At 34.5% G+C, this 19,061-nt stretch overlaps 1 protein-coding gene and 3 pseudogenes across 1 annotated transcript in view; all 4 read left to right on the forward strand.

Annotated features, from left to right (window-relative positions):
• The window catches only part of LOC126004327 (complement factor H-like), a 104,929-nt gene that overhangs the window by 21,291 nt on the left and 64,577 nt on the right, over positions 1-19,061 (forward strand). Inside the window, 1 exon segment of the mRNA XM_049770776.1 lies at positions 10,678-10,878. Within this exon segment, the coding sequence (XP_049626733.1) occupies positions 10,678-10,878 (201 nt within the window).
• On the forward strand, positions 2,961-3,339 carry LOC126003495 (cytochrome c oxidase subunit 7A2, mitochondrial-like; annotated as a pseudogene).
• Positions 9,581-10,026, forward strand: LOC126003493 (cytochrome c oxidase subunit 7A2, mitochondrial-like; annotated as a pseudogene).
• Positions 12,243-12,621, forward strand: LOC126003494 (cytochrome c oxidase subunit 7A2, mitochondrial-like; annotated as a pseudogene).

Raw genomic sequence — 19,061 nt, forward strand, 5'->3', positions numbered from 1 at the left:
TAAAGAAGATAGAGCTTATAATTATTATCTACTTTACCAGGGACATAGCTCAAGGGCTGGAGCACATGCTTTGCATATGAGGGGTCCCAGGTTATTTCTTGTACTTTATGGCCATCTAAGAACTAGTCCATGAGTAGCCTCCGAATTCAATTGTATTTGGCTCCTCACCCAAAATGGTATTTGAAGAGTGCTTTAACATTCTTAGTTAACATTATTCTGAACATAAGAATAACTCAATGTGTATAATTATAATGTGCTTAGTTTGATAATAAAGATCCCAAAAGTACTACTTTGTCAATTGCAATAATATTGATATATTGACCATCATTTTATATCTTTGATTATTAAGAATTAGTACTTCGAACTAGAGAGAGTCTAAAAGATTCTTAAGATTAATTCCTAAGTCTTAACATTCTTGCGTAAGATGCAGCTATTCTTGGTCAGTCTCCAGCACTGCATATGGCCCCTGAGCACTGTAATGATGATCCCTGAGCACAGAACCAGGATTAAGTCCAGAGCATTAATGGGTATGACTTAAAACTCCCTCTTCACCACTCTCCCAAAACCTCAGCCAACCACCCAATTTTTCACAGATTTTTCTTCACTTTCTTTTTTGTTCTTGGGCCATACCTGATGATACTCCTGACTCTAGGCTTCCTCTTACTCAGCAATTAGTCCTAAGTGAACCATATGAGATGCCTCAATCAAAACTGGTCAAATATGTGCAGGCAAATATGTAACCCATTGTACTATTTCTCTTCCCCAGAAATGTTATTTACTGGGTTATATGTACTATCATTTTTCTCATGTTTTATGGTATACCCCCAAATCATAAAAATTATATAACACATTTTAGTATGAAAAACAAACTCTATCTCCTACTTTTTGTCTTCAAAGAAGAGGCAACTCTATGATTTCAGAGAACAAATGAAAAATTCAGATGAGTGAAAAATCACTATCACCACTCAATCAACATGGGGTTAGGTTTAAATGGATTTGTCAAATATGTATGTTTAGTTTTCTGCTTGAAGAGGTTATAGGTAAGTTTATATATCATATATCTAATAAGATTCAGAATGTCTAATGATATACATATATACATGTGTTTGTATATTTGTGTTATCTTGTGGAACAGACAAAGACTCTCAACATGGAAGGCATGAGATTTACCATTCAAACATATTCCAATACCAAATATAATGAATGAGTTTTACCTTGAAATACCTCAATAAACTATATTTTATAATAATTTTTGTACTTGATTCTAATAAAATAAGTATAAAAATGTTAATTAAATTTATTTAAATTATGATTACATTGTAAAAGTTTATAAGTGATTCATATTAAATTAAAACAATATACATATGCTTCTTTTTTATTTCAAGTCAAGCCTTGTGAATTTCCAAAAATATCACATGGAGCCCTATATCATGAAAGTAGATACAAGCCATACTTTCCAGCACCCATAGGAAAATATTTCTACTATTATTGTGATCAAGACTATGTGCCTCAATCGAACCGTTTCTATGGCATCATTACGTGCACACAATCAGGATGGGAGCCAATGCCAACAGAACTTTGCCGCAGTGAGTAAACATACTATAACTGTGTATGTAATAATAAGACCAAGAAATGAACACTGATGTGAAAGATGTAGTGATAGGTTAGGGATTATCTGCCCAGAAGTGTTGAGGGTGCTACCAAGGCTACACTAAGCCATGCAGTACAGAGAATAGAACCTCGAAGCTAACCCATGCCAAGTGTGAACTGCACTCTTTTGGACAATTTCCCCAGGTCCAAGAACCTAGTTTTATAAACTGGAGGGCAAATTAATTCTTCTAATGATGCTTTTTGAGATGAAAATTAAGTCTTATTATGATGCCTTTTGAGAAAAACATTTAGGAGATGTAGAAATAGAAACCTTATAAATGTATGTTTTATACTTATTTAACTATAAACCAATAATAAACAGCATTAAAATGACTTTGTTTCTTTTAAAAAACATTGGTTAGTAGCATGAAATTTTCTTTATGCTTATGTTTTTCAGCTAATAACAGTTTGAATTTTTAAAATTTTATTTTTATTACCATTAGGAACATGTGTTCTTAATGACTTGGAAAATGGAAAAGGTCCAAGGTATTCCAAAACGTATCAACAAGGTCAATCTATAAAAGCTGAGTGTTATCGTGGCTATAGTCTACCAAATGGAGAGAACTTTATGACATGCACAGAGAATGGTTGGGACCCTCCTCCCAGATGTATCCGCATCAGTAAGTAATGGGGTCTAAGGCTACATACTATGTTTGTTTTTAAATTTCAGTGAAAGCATGCATAAGGAGAAGATCACAGAAAGCTTGAGAAAGCATAGAATGAATTTGGTCTCAAAAACTCAGTAAAATTTGCTGATAAGAAATTATGAAGCCATGGGATTTCCTGCTATGTGAACCAAATTGACGAGTATCCTGCCAAGGGAAATTAGAGGGAGAAGGATGGACATAGAATGATCTCTCTCATATTATATCTCAGAAAATAAATAAATTTTAGTGGGAAATTAACAAGCTCAACAGTAAGAGCTTGAGAACTGGTCCTAAGTAGAAAGTTTGGTTAGAGATGGAGACAAGTCATAGAGGGTGCACTCTAACTATCAAGGGAAGTGGAGGAGGACAGGCCAATGAGAGGAGGCAAAGTAATATGCATGATACTCTATCAGTGCTGTCTGTCATCCTTGGCAGGGAAAGCAGAGCACTGGTGGAGTGTAATAAGTGAAAACAACTGTTAAAACATTGCATGCCAGAAACTCAGTTTGGAATAGCTTTGGAACTTACCATGATTTAATAACAATGTCAGAGTAAATATTGAGGAAAAAAATTGCTTCTTAAAATGCAGAGAGCAAAAAAGTGTAGTTCAGGTTCCGCCGAGGCAATCATTGCTACAGTTCGGTCTGCTTCATGGTTGGAGATCATTAAGGCAAGATGCTCCGGAATTTGATGGCTCTTCGTCAGATTACCTGAGAACCATAAGTACTGCTTCTCGCAGACAGTTTGAAAATAAGGTGCCAGAGAAACAAAAACTATTTCAGGAAGATAATGGAATTCCAACACATCGAAAGGGTGGTGTATCTGATGCCCTCCTGTATAGAGCCACTATGATTCTTACAGTTGGTGGAACAGCATATGCCATATATCAGCTGGTTATGGCTTCATTTCCCAAGAAGCAAGATTGACTTCAATTTATTACCCCAACAGTCAATTGAAAAAATGGACCACTAATCTGAGTTCTTTGGGATCAATATTTATTAACTTGTACTTAACTGTCACCAATAAATCTATCTTTACCAAAAAAAAATGCAGAGAGCAAAGGCTATATTCATGCAAACATGACAGCCCCAACGAATATATTTTTTATATTCTGCATATAAAAAATTCATTCAGAAAAATTGTATGTATGAAAGTCATCGATTACATTGTAAATCATAGTTTCTTAATTAAAAATTTAATAAGGATTCCCTATGAGGGTCATAGAGATAGTACAGCATGTAAGACACTTGCTTTGCACATGACTGAGTTGGGTTTGATCCCTGACATTCCTGTAATCCCCCAAGCACCTACAAAAAAGTTCCTGAGTGTAGGCTCAGGAGTTACCACTGAACATTACTGAATGTGACCCAAAATAAAAAAAAAAATCCCAAAGCAAATACAATGAATTCTCATAATATAAGCCCTGTATTAGTCCACTACTTACTGTCAATAATACTATAGCCAACAAGAGTGCAAATCCTTTCTCAGCATAGTATTTTTGGGTATATATGCAGGAGGTCAGTTTATTTTCCAGAGACTGAGCCAAAGACCTTCTCAGCAACAATAGATGAGGGCTGTTTTCTCCACATCATTATCAACAATGACTGTTTCTACCCTTTTAATAACCTAGTCTCTATGGTATCAATTATTACTCATTTTTATTTGTATTTCCACAATGAATAGAATTTGGTTAAAGAATAATTGACCATCATTTTTCCCCAAGAATGCTTTTACCTTTCTGAGACATTTATTACTACATCTAACTATTTCATTTATAACATTGAAAATTACTTGCAGGGCCTAGAGCTGTGGTGCAAGCCTTAAGGCATCTGCCTTGCCCATGGTAGCCTAGGACGGACCAAAGTTCGATCCTCTGGATTCGCATAAGGTCCCCTAAGCCTGGAGCGATTTCTAAAGCAAATAGCCAGAAGTAACCCCTGAGTGCCACCAGGTGTGGCCGAAAAATAAAAAAAAATTGACTTGGAAATATTGATAAGTATTTCACTGACTGTGAACTGTTGTGAATAGAATTATAATCTTTCCCATCCATCAACAGTGGTTGTGTTTCTTTGCTTTTCTTCTGAGTTTTTTTAGTAATGATTGCTAGTTTTCTTTGTATGTCTCAGATGTCCTTTTTTCCCATATGTTAGATTTTTTAAGGAACAAAGTGAAGGAGATTGCAGTAATTTTTCTTTTCACTATTTGCTTCTGCAAATTGATTTTTTATATTGCCACTTTCTGTACAGGCATATCATTTCCAGGACTTTTTCATAGACACGTTAGTAATATTGAAGAATAATATTATGGTATCTGTTAATAGTAACAGTTGACATTTTTTCAATCTGGATCTCTCAATATATATTTATTACCTAGTTGCTATGGCAATGTCTTCCATTATTAAGTTAAATAATTGTAAAAAGTGTGGGCATCCTGTTCTTCAATCTTCCTTGAAATAAAACTTTCACGTTTTCACAATTGCATATGATATTAGCTTGAGTTTGCAAATGATTTCAAGCACATTGAGGAAAGTTTCTTCTATTTGAGAGCTTGTATCATAAATCAGATTTTGATTTTGTCAAATACTCTCTTTGCATCTATAAATCCTCTGTTCTCTCCTTGTATTGATATGATAAATTACATTGACTATCTCGATTAACTAACCCTGCATTCCCGAAGTAAATCCCACCAAATCATAGTTTACGATTCTTTAATGTTTTCTACAGTTTGGTTAATTTGGATTTTGTATTTTTATATTAACCATGATAAAAAAATTTATAAATTTATTTTTTGTACTATTTCTATCTATCTGATTTTGGTGTCAGGTTAGTATTTACCTTACAAAAAGAGCCAGGAATGAGAGTTTAGCAGGTACTCCACTTGTTTTGCATTCAGCCCATCCAGGTTCAAACCTTAGCATCCCATATGGTCCCCAAGCTATGCCAGGAATAATTTCCAAATGCAGAGCCAAAAGTAACCCTTCAGAATCACCCAATGTGGACTTCAAATAAAAGCAAAACAAAAAATTAAAATAATGTTGAGATGATTTTTTTGTTTCACTGACTAAAGAAATTTAGAAAGAAATGAAATTGGATCTGGGCTATTGTACAATGCATTTGTACAGGGCATTTGCTGATCTGGGTCCAAGGCCTGGCATTTCATTTGGTTGCCTGAGCCCTCCAAGATGAGTCCCTGAGTGCAAAGCTAAGAGTAAACTTTAAGAAGTGCCAGTTGTCAGGAATAGGCCCTAAATACTGGAGAGTGTCAGCCAATAAGACAGCAAAACAACAACAATAACAATAGCATCGAGCCAGGAGTAACTCCTGAGCGCTTCCGGGTGTCACCCCCCCCCAAACAAAACAAAACAAAACAAATATTAGCATTATTCTTTTTATTTATATAAATATAGTAGTAACATTTTCCTCTCATAACTACTTTACCCATCTCATGAAATTTTGTTTAACAGTTTTTCATCCATTTATAAATATCTTGTCTTTTCTTTTGAATCTTTATCTATAGATTCTTGAGTAAGTGAGATTGAGTTTGGTGAAGAAAAGTAGTGACTAACATAAATGTACTTTTACTGTTTTAAGAGCTCCGTAAGTTGAAGAATCATGATCTTGGCTTTAGGTTTCAAAAGAAAGTGTTGAACTTCATTATATTGATAGAACAGAATGAATTCATATGGTTTTAAACAAGAATAGCCAAACTCTATCATTTCTGATACTCAGAATCAAAAGTGCTACTAGCTGTTGTGGAAAATTCTTTATGATCAGTGCCAGAGTTGATCTATGAAAGTTGGTAAACTGTGGTCTGCAGTTTCTTAAGAAAATCAAACCAGACAATTTTTAAAATAAACTGTGGTCTGCAGTTTCTTAAGAAAATCAAACTAGACAATCATTAAAATAAGACTTAAAAAGAATCATTGTGTATAGAACTCTGGGATATTGTAGGGTTCCATGCTCATTGGACAGGCATATTTCTCATAATCATATAAAAGAGAGAAAGTAAAATCTGTATCTTTGCTTAAAATTGCAATATAAAAAATAAGATTTATAGAATATTTTACCATTTAATTGTATTGCTAGAAATTAATCTTTAATAAAGCACCATTCTATGCCATATATGTAATAAAGTCTATACTATAATTGGCATTGTATTATAAAAATATTTAGTTAGCTAAAAAAAATCCACAAATCAATCTTGCCCAATTTATTGGTTATGCAATAAATCTATAAATATAAATTTTAAAATATGTTTAAATTATTAAAAGAGAAGTGAAGAGTTTTTCTTCTGAGTAGTATATCATTGATGATCTATTTTAGTTTTGTATATTTTTTAAAATACATACTAAAGAATACCTCTTTTTTGTCCCTTGAAAACGAATTATACAATTATAAATGATCTCAACATAACATTAGAAATAAAATATCTAATTGTAATATGCATTAGAATCTTGTGATAGGCCAGTATTTGAGAATGCCAGAACACAAAGTAATGGCACACTGTTTAAGCTCAATGACCGGCTGGACTATGAATGCGAACCTGGCTATGTAAACAAAGAAGGAAGGACCATGGGTTCCATCGTATGTGGTCACAATGATTGGTCTGATAAACCTGAATGTTTTGGTAAGTACTGGATATTCAAGTATTCTTTTTAATAATCAATCGGATGAACTCTTTGATCTAAAGTTATTTATAAAAGAAAGAATTAAAATTAAAGTGTGACCTTCGAGCTTAATGTGAACTAGGAAGAAAGGGTGCTTAGAAGTCCAAAGAGAGTAATCTATGTATAACACAAAGCATAGAGTTCTTTTACCCAGGGATCATATACATTATTTGTTTGTGAGTAAAGTATGATTACTATTGTTATATTAAATGTTGGTATCCAAATTATTGAATATGTAGCGTACATGAATAAAAATTACAGTTCCTTACAATTCTTCATCAGTTTTGCACCTGAGTTTTGTCATTAGATATCCATCCTTAAGTGTTAATTTCTAAACTATTTTAGAAGTAATTGTAAGCCTAGAGTCTGGCTTGACAGTATAGTGAGAGATAACATGTATTGGCCATTAAACAGGGAACAGATCTTCCAGAGCTAAATTATATTCTCAATATGAGATATATAAGAATATAAAATATATTCTCAATAACTGGGAGGGAGTTTGTGTCAGGAACAATATTCCGAGGGCCTTGAATGTAGTTGGCCCAGGTATGAACCTCAGCATCTTATTTGGCATGATTAGCATTCCAGAAGTCATCTTTGAGCACAGAGCAAGAGGTAAGCCCTGAGCACAGGCTAATAAGGGCTCAAAATGAAAAAAATAATCAAATAAATAATTTCTAATAAAATAAAATGAGCTTAAGTGAAGTTGTAAAATAATCATGAATTTCAATTGGGAAGTAGGCAAATATAGATCTTGTGAACAGCCAATAAACAGGCTCTATCTCTCTTCGTTTATTTGTTTTTTGTTTTTGTTTTTGTGGGATGACACCTTACTATAAACAAGGCATACTTCTAGTTCTGCATTCTGGGACCACTTTTAGGAGTGCTCAGAGTACCAATGCCCTCAGGATTAAACCAAAATAGAATACATTAAGATACATTAAGATCAGTGATTTTCCTGGCTGAAACAATTGCACAGTAGTAGGGTGTTTGCCTTGGACACAGCAGATCCAGGATAGATGGTTGTTAGAATCCCAGCTTCCCAAATGGTTACCCAAGCCAGGAGCAATTTTGTAGCATGTAGCCAAGAATAACCCTTGAGCATCAACAGATGTGGCCCAAAATATAAAAAACAAATAAACAAACAAACAATAAAAGATTTATAACTTTTGTACAAACTCTCTGGCACCCACTACAAAGCTCTTTTGGTTGTTGTTATGTCCATATTTTTCTGAAAATGTAACAGGAATTTTTTAAACTTAATATAACAGATCTAGAAGTGCACATAATAAAGGAATCAGACAAGTAGAAAACAATTGTGTTGTAGAATATTGGAATAAGAGCAGAATCTCAGTAGATCTCATGCAATTCTGATACAACTAAATTATAAGACATTTAACAAAAACAAAACATAGTTGAGTTTTTTGCAGTATTGTGTATTAGCTTTCAAAAAACCTTACATCTAATTTAACTAAGAGCTTTTTTAAATTTTATATCTGATTTTATGATAGTGGGCTTGATAAGTGACTTAAAACTGGTATGTTTTATTTGTTTCCTACCCAATGTGACTCTAGGCCTGACAGTATGAGGCTTTGGCTAAGACTAACAGCTAACTCTCTGTCCCCTCAGTCCAATTCTAAGCTTTATATATTAATTATTGAGATAGGAGCAATGCAAATAAAATAGCTTTTTTTTTTTTTTTGAGCCATCTCCAGTTGCGCTCAGGAGCTACCATTCTGGCAATGTGCTTCAGAGTTACACCCTATGACTTCATAGACATTGTAATGCTTGTGCTAAAACCTAGTCCTCTTACATACATCTAGTATTTGAATTTTGAGCTATCATATCATATCTGTTTGTCTGGTTAGGCCTGGGTCAATACCCAACCCCCCACCTGACAGGCAGTGTGGTTCAGATATATTCTACCAAATGGAGAGAACTTTATGACATGCACAGAGAATGGTTGGGACCCTCCTCCCAGATGCATCCGCATCAGAAAGTAATGGGGTCTAAGGCTACATACTATGTTTGTTTTTAAATTTCAGTGAAAGCATGCATAAGGAGAAGATCACAGAAAGCTTGAGAAAGCATAGAATGAATTTGGTCTCAAAAACTCAGTAAAATTGCTGATAAGAAATTATGAAGCAATGGGATTTCCTGCTATGTGAACCAAATTGACAAATATCCTGCCAAGAAAAATTAGAGGGAGAAGGATGGACATAGAATGATCTCTCTCATATTATCTCTCAGAAAATAAATTTTAATGGGAAATAAACAAGCTCAACAGTAAGAGCTTGAGAACTGGTCCTAAGTAGAAAGTTTGGTTAGAGATGGAGACAAGTCATAGAGGATGCACTCTAACTATCAAGGGAAGTGGAGGAGGACAGGCCAATGAGAGGAGGCAAAGTAATATGCATGATACTCTATCAGTGCTGTCTGTCATCCTTGGCAGGGAAAGCAGAGCACTGGTGGAGTGTAATAAGTGAAAACAACTGTTAAAACATTGCATGCCAGAAACTCAGTTTGGAATAGCTTTGGAACTTACCATGATTTAATAACAATGTCAGAGTAAATATTGAGGAAAAAAATTGCTACTTAAAATGCAGAGAGCAAAAAAGTGTAGTTCAGGTTCCGCCGAGGCAATCATTGCTACAGTTCGGTCTGCTTCACGGTTGGAGATCATTAAGGCAAGATGCTCCGGAATTTGATGGCTCTTCGTCAGATTACCTGAGAACCATAAGTACTGCTTCTCGCAGACAGTTTGAAAATAAGGTGCCAGAGAAACAAAAACTATTTCAGGAAGATAATGGAATTCCAACACATCGAAAGGGTGGTGTATCTGATGCCCTCCTGTATAGAGCCACTATGATTCTTACAGTTGGTGGAACAGCATATGCCATATATCAGCTGGTTATGGCTTCATTACCCAAGAAGCAAGATTGACTTCAATTTATTACCCCAACAGTCAATTGAAAAAATGGACCACTAATCTGAGTTCTTTGGGATCAATATTTATTAACTTGTACTTAACTGTCACCAATAAATCTATCTTTACCAAAAAAAAAATGCAGAGAGCAAAGGCTATATTCATGCAAACATGACAGCCCCAACGAATATATTTTTTATATTATGCATATAAAAAATTCATTCAGAAAAATTGTATGTATGAAAGTCATCGATTACATTGTAAATCATAGTTTCTTAATTAAAAATTTAATAAGGATTCCCTATGAGGGTCATAGAGATAGTACAGCATGTAAGACACTTGCTTTGCACATGACTGAGTTGGGTTTGATCCCTGACATTCCTGTAATCCCCCAAGCACCTACAAAATGTTTCTGAGTGTAGGCTCAGGAGTTACCACTGAACATTACTGAATGTGAACCAAAATAAAAAAAAAAAAACCCAAAGCAAATACAATGAATTCTCACTGTATAAACCCTGTATTAGTCCACTACTTACTGTCAATAATACTATAGCCAACAAGAGTGCAAATTCTTTCTCAGCATAGTATTTTTGGGTATATATGCAGGAGGTCAGTTTATTTTCCAGAGACTGAACCAAAGACATTCCAGGCACTATTTTTGTACTTGATTCTAATAAAATAAATATAAAAATGTTAATTAAATGTATTTAAATTATGATTACATTTTAAGAGTTTATAACTGATTCATATTAAATTAAAATATACATATGCTTCTTTTTTATTTCAAGTCAGGCCATGTGACTTTCCAAAAATATCACATGGAGCCCTATATTATGAAAGTAGATACAAGCCATACTTTCCAGCACCCATAGGAAAATATTTCTACTATTATTGTGATCAAGACTATGTGCCTCAATCGAACCGTTTCTATGGCATCATTACGTGCACACAATCAGGATGGGAGCCAATGCCAACAGAACTTTGCCGCAGTGAGTAAACATACTATAACTGTGTATGTAATAATAAGACCAAGAAATGAACACTGATGTGAAAGATGTAGTGATAGGTTAGGGATTATCTGCCCAGAGTGTTGAGGGTGCTACCAAGGCTACACTAAGCCATGCAGTACAGAGAATAGAACCTCGAAGCTAACCCATGCCAAGTGTGAATTGCACTCTTGTGGACAATTTCCCCAGATCCAAGAACCTAGTTTTATAAACTGGAGGGCAAATTAATTCTTCTAATGATGCTTTTTGAGATGAAAATTAAGTCTTACTATGATGCCTTTTGAGAAAAACATTTAGGAGATGTAGAAACTTTATAAATGTATGTTTTATACTTATTTAACTATAAAACTTAACAATAAACAACATTAAAATTATTTTCTTTCTTTTAAAAAACATTGGTTAGTAGCATGAAATTTTCTTTATGCTTGTGTTTTTTCAGCTAATAACAGTTTGAATTTTTAAAATTTTATTTTTATTACCATTAGGAACATGTGTTTTTAATGACTTGGAAAATGGAAAAGGTCCAAGGTATTCCAAAAAGTATCAACAAGGTCAATCTATAAAAGCTGAGTGCAATCGTGGCTTTAGTCTACCAAATGGAGAGAGCTTTATGACCTGCACAGAAAATGGTTGGGATCCTCCTCCCAGATGCATCCAAATCAGTAAGTAATGGGGTCTAAGGCTACATACTATGTTTTTAAATTTCAGTGAAAGCATGCATAAGGAGAAGATCACAGAAAGCTTGAGAAAGCATAGAATGTATTTGGTCTCAAAACTCAGTAAAATTTGCTTATAAGAAATTATGAAGCCATGGGATTTCCTGCTATGTGAACCATATTGACGAATATCTTGACGAGGTTAATTAGAGAGGAAAGGATGGACATAGAATGATCTCTCTCATATTATCTCTCAGAAAATATATAAATTTCAGTGGAAAATCAACAAGCTCAACAGTAAGGGCTTGAGAACTGGTCCTAAGTAGAAAGTTTGGTTAGAGATGGAGAAGGTCACAGACGGTGCACTCTAACTATCAAGGGAAGTGGAGGAGGACAAGCCAATGAGAGGAGGCAAAGTAATATGCATGATACTCTATCAGTGCTGTCTGTCATCCTTGGCAGGGAAAGCAGAGAATTTGTGGAGTGTAATAAGTGAAAACAACTGTTAAACCATTGCATGCCAGAAACTCAGTTTGGAATAGCTTTGGAACTTAGCACGATTTAATAACAATGTCAGAGTAAATATTGAGGAAAAAAATTTCTTCTTAAAATGCAGAGAGCAAAAAAGTGTAGTTCAGGTTCCGCCTAGGCGATCATTGCTACAGTTCGGTCTGCTTCATGGTTGGAGATCATTAAGGCAAGATGCTCCGGAATTTGATGGCTCTTCGTCAGATTACCTGAGAACCATAAGTACTGCTTCTCGCAGACAGTTTGAAAATAAGGTGCCAGAGAAACAAAAACTATTTCAGGAAGATAATGGAATTCCAACACATCGAAAGGGTGGTGTATCTGATGCCCTCCTGTATAGAGCCACTATGATTCTTACAGTTGGTGGAACAGCATATGCCATATATCAGCTGGTTATGGCTTCATTTCCCAAGAAGCAAGATTGACTTCAATTTATTACCCCAACAGTCAATTGAAAAAATGGACCACTAATCTGAGTTCTTTGGGATCAATATTTATTAACTTGTACTTAACTGTCACCAATAAATCTATCTTTACCAAAAAAAAATGCAGAGAGCAAAGGCTATATTCATGCAAACATGACAGCCCCAACGAATATATTTTTTATATTCTGCATATAAAAATTTCATTCAGAAAAATTGTATGTATGAAAGTCATCGATTACATTGTAAATCATTGTTTCTTAATAAAAAATTTAATAAGGATTCCCTATGAGGGTCATAGAGATAGTATAGCATGTAAGACACTTGCTTTGCACATGAATGAGTTGGGTTTAATCCTTGACACTCCTGTAATCCCCCAAGCACCTACAAAATAGTTCCTGAGTGTAGGCTCAGGAGTTACCACTGAACATTACTGAATGTGACCCAAAATCCAAAAAAAAAAAAAAAATCCCAAAGCAAATACAATAAATTCTCACTGTATAAGCCCTGTATTAGTCCACTACTTACTGTCAATAATACTATAGCCAACAAGAGTGCAAATCCTTTCTCAGCATAGTAATTTTGGGTATATATGCAGGAGATCAGTTTATTTTCCAGAGACTGAGCCAAAGCCCTTCCCAGCAACAATAGATGAGGGCTGTTTTCTCCACATCATTATCAACAATGACTGTTTCTACCCTTTTAATAACCTAGTCTCTATGGTATCAAGTATTACTCATTTTTATTTGTATTTCCAAAATGAATAGAATTTGGTTAAAGAATAATTGACCATCAATTTTCCCCAAGAATGCTTTTACCTTTCTGAGATATTTATTATTACATCTAACTATTTCATTTATAACATTGAAAATTATTTACAGGGCCTAGAGCTGTGGTGCAAGCCTTAAGGCATCTTCCTTGCCCATGGTAGCCTAGTACGGACCAAAGTTTGATCCCCTGGAGTCCCATAAGGTCCCCTAAGCTTGGAGCGATTTCTGAGCACATAGCCAGAAGTAACCCCTGAGTGCCACCAGGTGTGGCCAAAAAATAAAAAATAAATGACATGGAAATATAGATAAGTATTTCACTGACTGTGAACTGTTGTGAATAGAATTATAATCTTTCCCATCCATCAACAGTGGTTGTGTTTCTTTTCTTTGCATTTCTTCTGAGTTTTTTTTAGTAATGATTGCTAGTTTTCTTTGTATGTCCCAGATGTCCTTCTTTTCCCATATGTTAGATTTTTTAAGGAACAATGTGAATGAGATTGCATTAATTTTTCTTTTCATTATTTGCTTCTAAAAATGCAATGTATTTCTGCAAATTCATTTTGTATATTGCCACTTTCTGTACAGGCATATTATTTCCAGGAGTTTTTCATAGACTTTTTAGTAATATTGAAGAATAATATTATGGTATCTGTCAATAGTAACAGTTGACATTTTTTCAATCTGGATCTCTCAATCTATATTTATTGCCTAGTTGCTATGGCAATGTCTTCCATTATTAAGTTAAATAATTGTGATAAGTGTAGCATCCTGTTCTTCAATCTTCCTTGAAATAAAACTTCCATGTTTTCACAATTGTGTATGATGTTAGCTTGAGTTTGCAAATGATTTCAAGCACATTGAGGAAAGTTTCTTCTATTTGAGAGCTTGTATCATAAATCAGATTTTGATTTTGTCAAATGCTCTCTTTGCATCTATAAATCCTCTGTTCCCTCCTTGTATTGATGTGATAAATTACATTGACTATCTCGATTTAACCAACCCTGCATTCCTGAAGTAAATCCCACCAGATCATAGTTTACAATTCTTTAATGTTTTTTACAGTTTGGTTAATTTGGATTTTGTAGAGACCTTCATATATATTAACCATGATAAAAATTTTATAAATTTATTTTTGTACTATTTGAATCTATCTGATTTTGATGTCAGGTTGGTATTTACCTTACAAAAAGAGCCAGGAATGAGGGTTTAGCAGGTACTCCACTTGTTTTGCATTCAGTCAATCCAGGTTCAAACCTTAGCATCCCATATGGTCCCCAAGCTATGCCAGGAGTAATTCCCAAATGCAAAGCCAAAAGTAACCCTTCAGAATCACCCAATGTGGACTTCAAATAAAAGCAAAACAAACAAATTAAAATAATGTTGAGATGATTTTTTGTTTCACTGACTAAAGAAATTTAGAAAGAAATGAAATTAGATCTGGGCTATTGTACAATGCATTTATACAGGGCATTTGCTGATCTGGGTCCAAGGCCTGGCATTTCATTTGGTTCCCTGAGCCCTCCAAGATGAGTCCCTGAGTGCAAAGCTAAGAGTAAACCTTAGGATGTGCCAGTTGTCAGGAATAGGCCCTAGATACTGGAGAGTGTCAGCCAATAAGACAGCAAAACAACAACAATAACAACAGCATCGAGCCAGGAGTAACTCCTGAGCGCTTCCGGGTGTGACCCACCCCAAAACAAAACAAAACAAAATAAGTATCAGCATTATTTTTTTATTTATATAAATATAGTGGTAATATTTTCCTCTCATAACTACTTTACCCATCTCATGAAATTTTGTTTAACAGTTTTTCATCCATTTATAAATATCTTGTCTTTTCTTTTGAATCTTTATCTATAGATTCTTGAGTAAGTGAGGTTGAGTTTGGTGAAGAAAAGTAGTGACTAACATAAATGTACTTTTACTGTTTTAAGAGCTATGTAAGTTGAAAAATTATGATCTTGGCTTTAGGTTTCAAAAGAAAGTGTTGAACTTCATTATATTGATAGAACAGTATGAATTCATAAGGTTTTAAACAAGAATAGCCAAACTCTATCATTTCTGATACTCAGAGTCAAAAGTTCTAATAGCTGTTGTCGAAGATTCTTTATGATCAGTGCCAGAGTTATCTGTGAAAGTTGGTAAACTGTGGTCTGCAGTTTCTTAAGAAAATCAAACTAGACAATCTTTAAAATAAGACTTAAAAAGAATCATTGTGTATAGAACTCTGGGATATTGTAGGGTTCCATGCTCATTGGACAGGCATATTTCTCATAATTATATAAAAGAGAGTACTTTTAGTATGCTTTTCTTCAACATTGTTTGTTTGTTTAGGCTTCTCAAATGGTACACGGGAGGCAAGAGGCCTCCATTCAGCAGCAATTCAACGGAAAGGAAAAGACTAGAATATTCAATGCTTCTCTGGTCTTACCATGTACATGGGACTACCTGCCCACCATGACAGTGCTCAGAGACATTCAATTCTGCCTGCACACAGAATGCCCACAGGACCAAGTGGTGCAACGATGGAACTGGGACCAGTCATATTTGAAACATGTGCCTTAACACCTGTACTCCAGGCCTCAATAACATTTTAATGATATATATTTATCTAATATGTTGAGAAACCATTTATTTTATCTGACACAGGAACTTGGGGGTTAAAATCTTTCCAAGGCATCTTTACAACTGCTTTTAGAAATATGGTTATATTATTTTACTCTTTATTAACTTGCTTATTGAATACATACTTATGCCTGCCTTATGCTTTCTCCCCTTTAGAAACATGTTCAAAATCAGATATAGAAATTAAGAATGGCTTTTTTTTGGAAAGTAACTATGATTATTCCCTAAATACACAAACACAATATAAGTGCCAACCAGGATATACAACAGAAAATGGTGAAACAACAGGATCAATCACATGTCAGCAGAGTGGATGGTCAGAACAACCAATATGCATTAGTAAGTAATGAATTAAGTTAGTATCCATTATTCTAATCACTACACATGACATGCACAGAGAATGGTTGGGACCCTCCTCCCAGATGCATCCACATCAGTAAGTAATGGGGTCTAAGGCTACATTGTATATTTGTTTTAAAATTATCTACATTATGTGCAAATATTTTATAAACTTCTTTCTTATTTTCAACTTCACATTTCTGAACATGTGATGTTTTACATATTTCTCAGTAAGATAAAAAATTGTAATGTGTCAAGAAAACATTAAGAGCTGGAATGGTGGCAAAAGGGTAAAAAGACATGCGGTGAGGAAGGATGCATAAAAAGAAGATCACAGAAAGCTTAAGAAAGCATAGAATTTATTTGATTCCAAAAGCAGTCAGTAAAAATTGCTATTAAGAAATTATGAAGCCATGGGATTTCCTGCTATGTGAACCAAACTGGTGAATATCATGCTGAAGAAAAGTAAAGGGAGAAGGATGAACATAGAATGATCTCTCTCATATTATCTCTCAGAATGTAAATTTAGTGGGAAATTAACAAATGCTAAACAGTAAGAGCTTGAGAACTGGTCCTCAGTAGAAAGTTTGGTTGGAGATGGAGAAGGTCACAGAAGGTGCACTGTAACTATCAAGGGAAGTGGAGGAGGACAGGCCAAGGAGAGGAGGCAAAGTAATTTGCATGTTACTCTATAAGTACTGTCATCCTAGGCAGGGAAAGCAGAGCATTGGTGAAGTGTAATTAGTGAAAACAACTGTTAAAACAATGATGCCAGAAACTCAATTAGGAACAGCTTTGTAACTCACCATGATATAATAACAAATTAAGAGTAAATATAGAAAAATATTGCTTCTTAAAGTGCAGAGAGCAAAGGCTAGATTCTTGACAGGAAACAACCATGCAAACATGACAGTCCCAACAAATATATTTTTTATATTCTGCATATAAAAAATTCATTCAGAAACATTGTAGGTTTGAAAGTCATCGATTACATTGTAAATCATAGTTTCTTAATAAAAACCTTTTTATAAAGACTCCCTATGAGGGGTCATAGAGATAGTACAGCATGTAAGGCACTTGCTTTGCACATAACTGAGTTGGGTTTAATCCCTGATATTCCTGTAGTCCCCCAGGCACCTACAGGAATAGTTCCATTCGAATGTAGGCTCAGGAATTACCACTGAACATTATGAATGTGGCCCAAAATTCAAAAAACATCTCAATGTAATTACAATGAATTCCCACTGTATTAGCCCGGTATCAGTCCATTACCTACTGTCAATAATACTATTGCCAACAAGAGTGCAAATCTTTCTCAGCATAGTAATTTTGGGTATATATGCAGGAGGTCAGTTTACTTTCCAGAGACTGAGCCAAAGACCTTCTCAGCAACAGTAAATGAGGGCTGTTTTCTCTACATCATTATCAACACTGGCTGTTTCTATCCTTTTTAATAACCTAGTCTCTATGGCATCAAGTATTACTCATTATTTTGAGTTGTATTTCCCCAATGAATAGAACTTGGTTAAAGAACAATTTTCCATCATTTTTCCCCAAGAATGCTTTTTACCTTTCTGAGACATTTCTTACTCCATCTAACTATTTAGTTTATATCAGTGAAAATGACTTGCAGGGCCTGCAGGGGTGGCACAAACCTTAAGGCATCTGCCTTGCCCATGCTAGCCTAGGACGGACCGAAGTTCGATCCCCCGGAGTCTCTTATGGTTCCCTAACCCAGGAATGATATCTGAGCACGTAGCCTCGAGTAACCCCTGAGTGCCACTGGGCGTGGCCAAAAAATTTTAAAAAAATGACTTGGAAATATAGATAAGTACTTTACTGACTCTGGATATTGTTGTGAATAGAATTATAATCCTTCCCATCCATTGACAGAGGTTGTCTTTCTTTTCTTTTCATTTCTTCTAAGTTTTTTTTAGTAATGGTTGCTAATTTGCTTTGTATGTCTCAGATGTCCTTTTTTTCCCCAGATATTAGATTTTTAGGGGACAATGTGAACTAGATTCATTAATTTTTCTTTTCATTATTTGCTTATAAAAATACAATGTATTTCGGCAAACTGATTTCATGTATTGCCACTTTCTGTACAGGCATATTATTTCCAGGACTTTTTCATAGACTTTTTAGTGATATTAAAGAATAATATTATGGTATCTGTCAATGGTAATAGTTGACATTTTTTCAATCTGGATCTCTCAATATATCTTTATTGCCTAGTTGCTATGGCAATGTATTCCATTATTAAGTTAAATAATTGTGATGAAAGTGGACATCTTGTTCTCCCATCTTCCTTGAAATATAACTTTGATGTCTTCACAATTGTGTATGATGTTAGCTTGATTTTGCAAATGATGTCAAGCACATTGAGGAAAGTTTCTTCTATTATGTTGAAAACTTTTATCATAAATCAGATTTTTATTTTGTCAAACGCTGTCTTTGCATCTATAAATCCTCTGTTTCCTCCTTGTATTGATGTGATAAATTACATTGAATACCTTGATTTAACCAACCCTGCATTCCGAAGTAAACCCCACCAGATCATAGTTTACAATTCTTTTAATGTTTTGTACAGTTTGGTTAACTTAGATTTTGTAGAAAACTTCATATATATGATAAAAATTTTATAAAATTATTTTTGTACTATTTCTATCTATCTGCTTTTGGTGTCAGTTTGAAGACTTAAACTATCAGAATCTATGGGACACAGCAAAAGCAATTCTGAGAGGAAAATTTACAGTTTTGCAAGCATACATTAGGAAGGAAAAGGGGGCATACCTGAGTAGTTTAATTAGGCAGTTTAGAAAATT

The sequence above is a fragment of the Suncus etruscus genome, chromosome 3 (assembly GCF_024139225.1).
Source record: "Suncus etruscus isolate mSunEtr1 chromosome 3, mSunEtr1.pri.cur, whole genome shotgun sequence".
NCBI classification, from domain to species: domain Eukaryota; kingdom Metazoa; phylum Chordata; class Mammalia; order Eulipotyphla; family Soricidae; genus Suncus; species Suncus etruscus.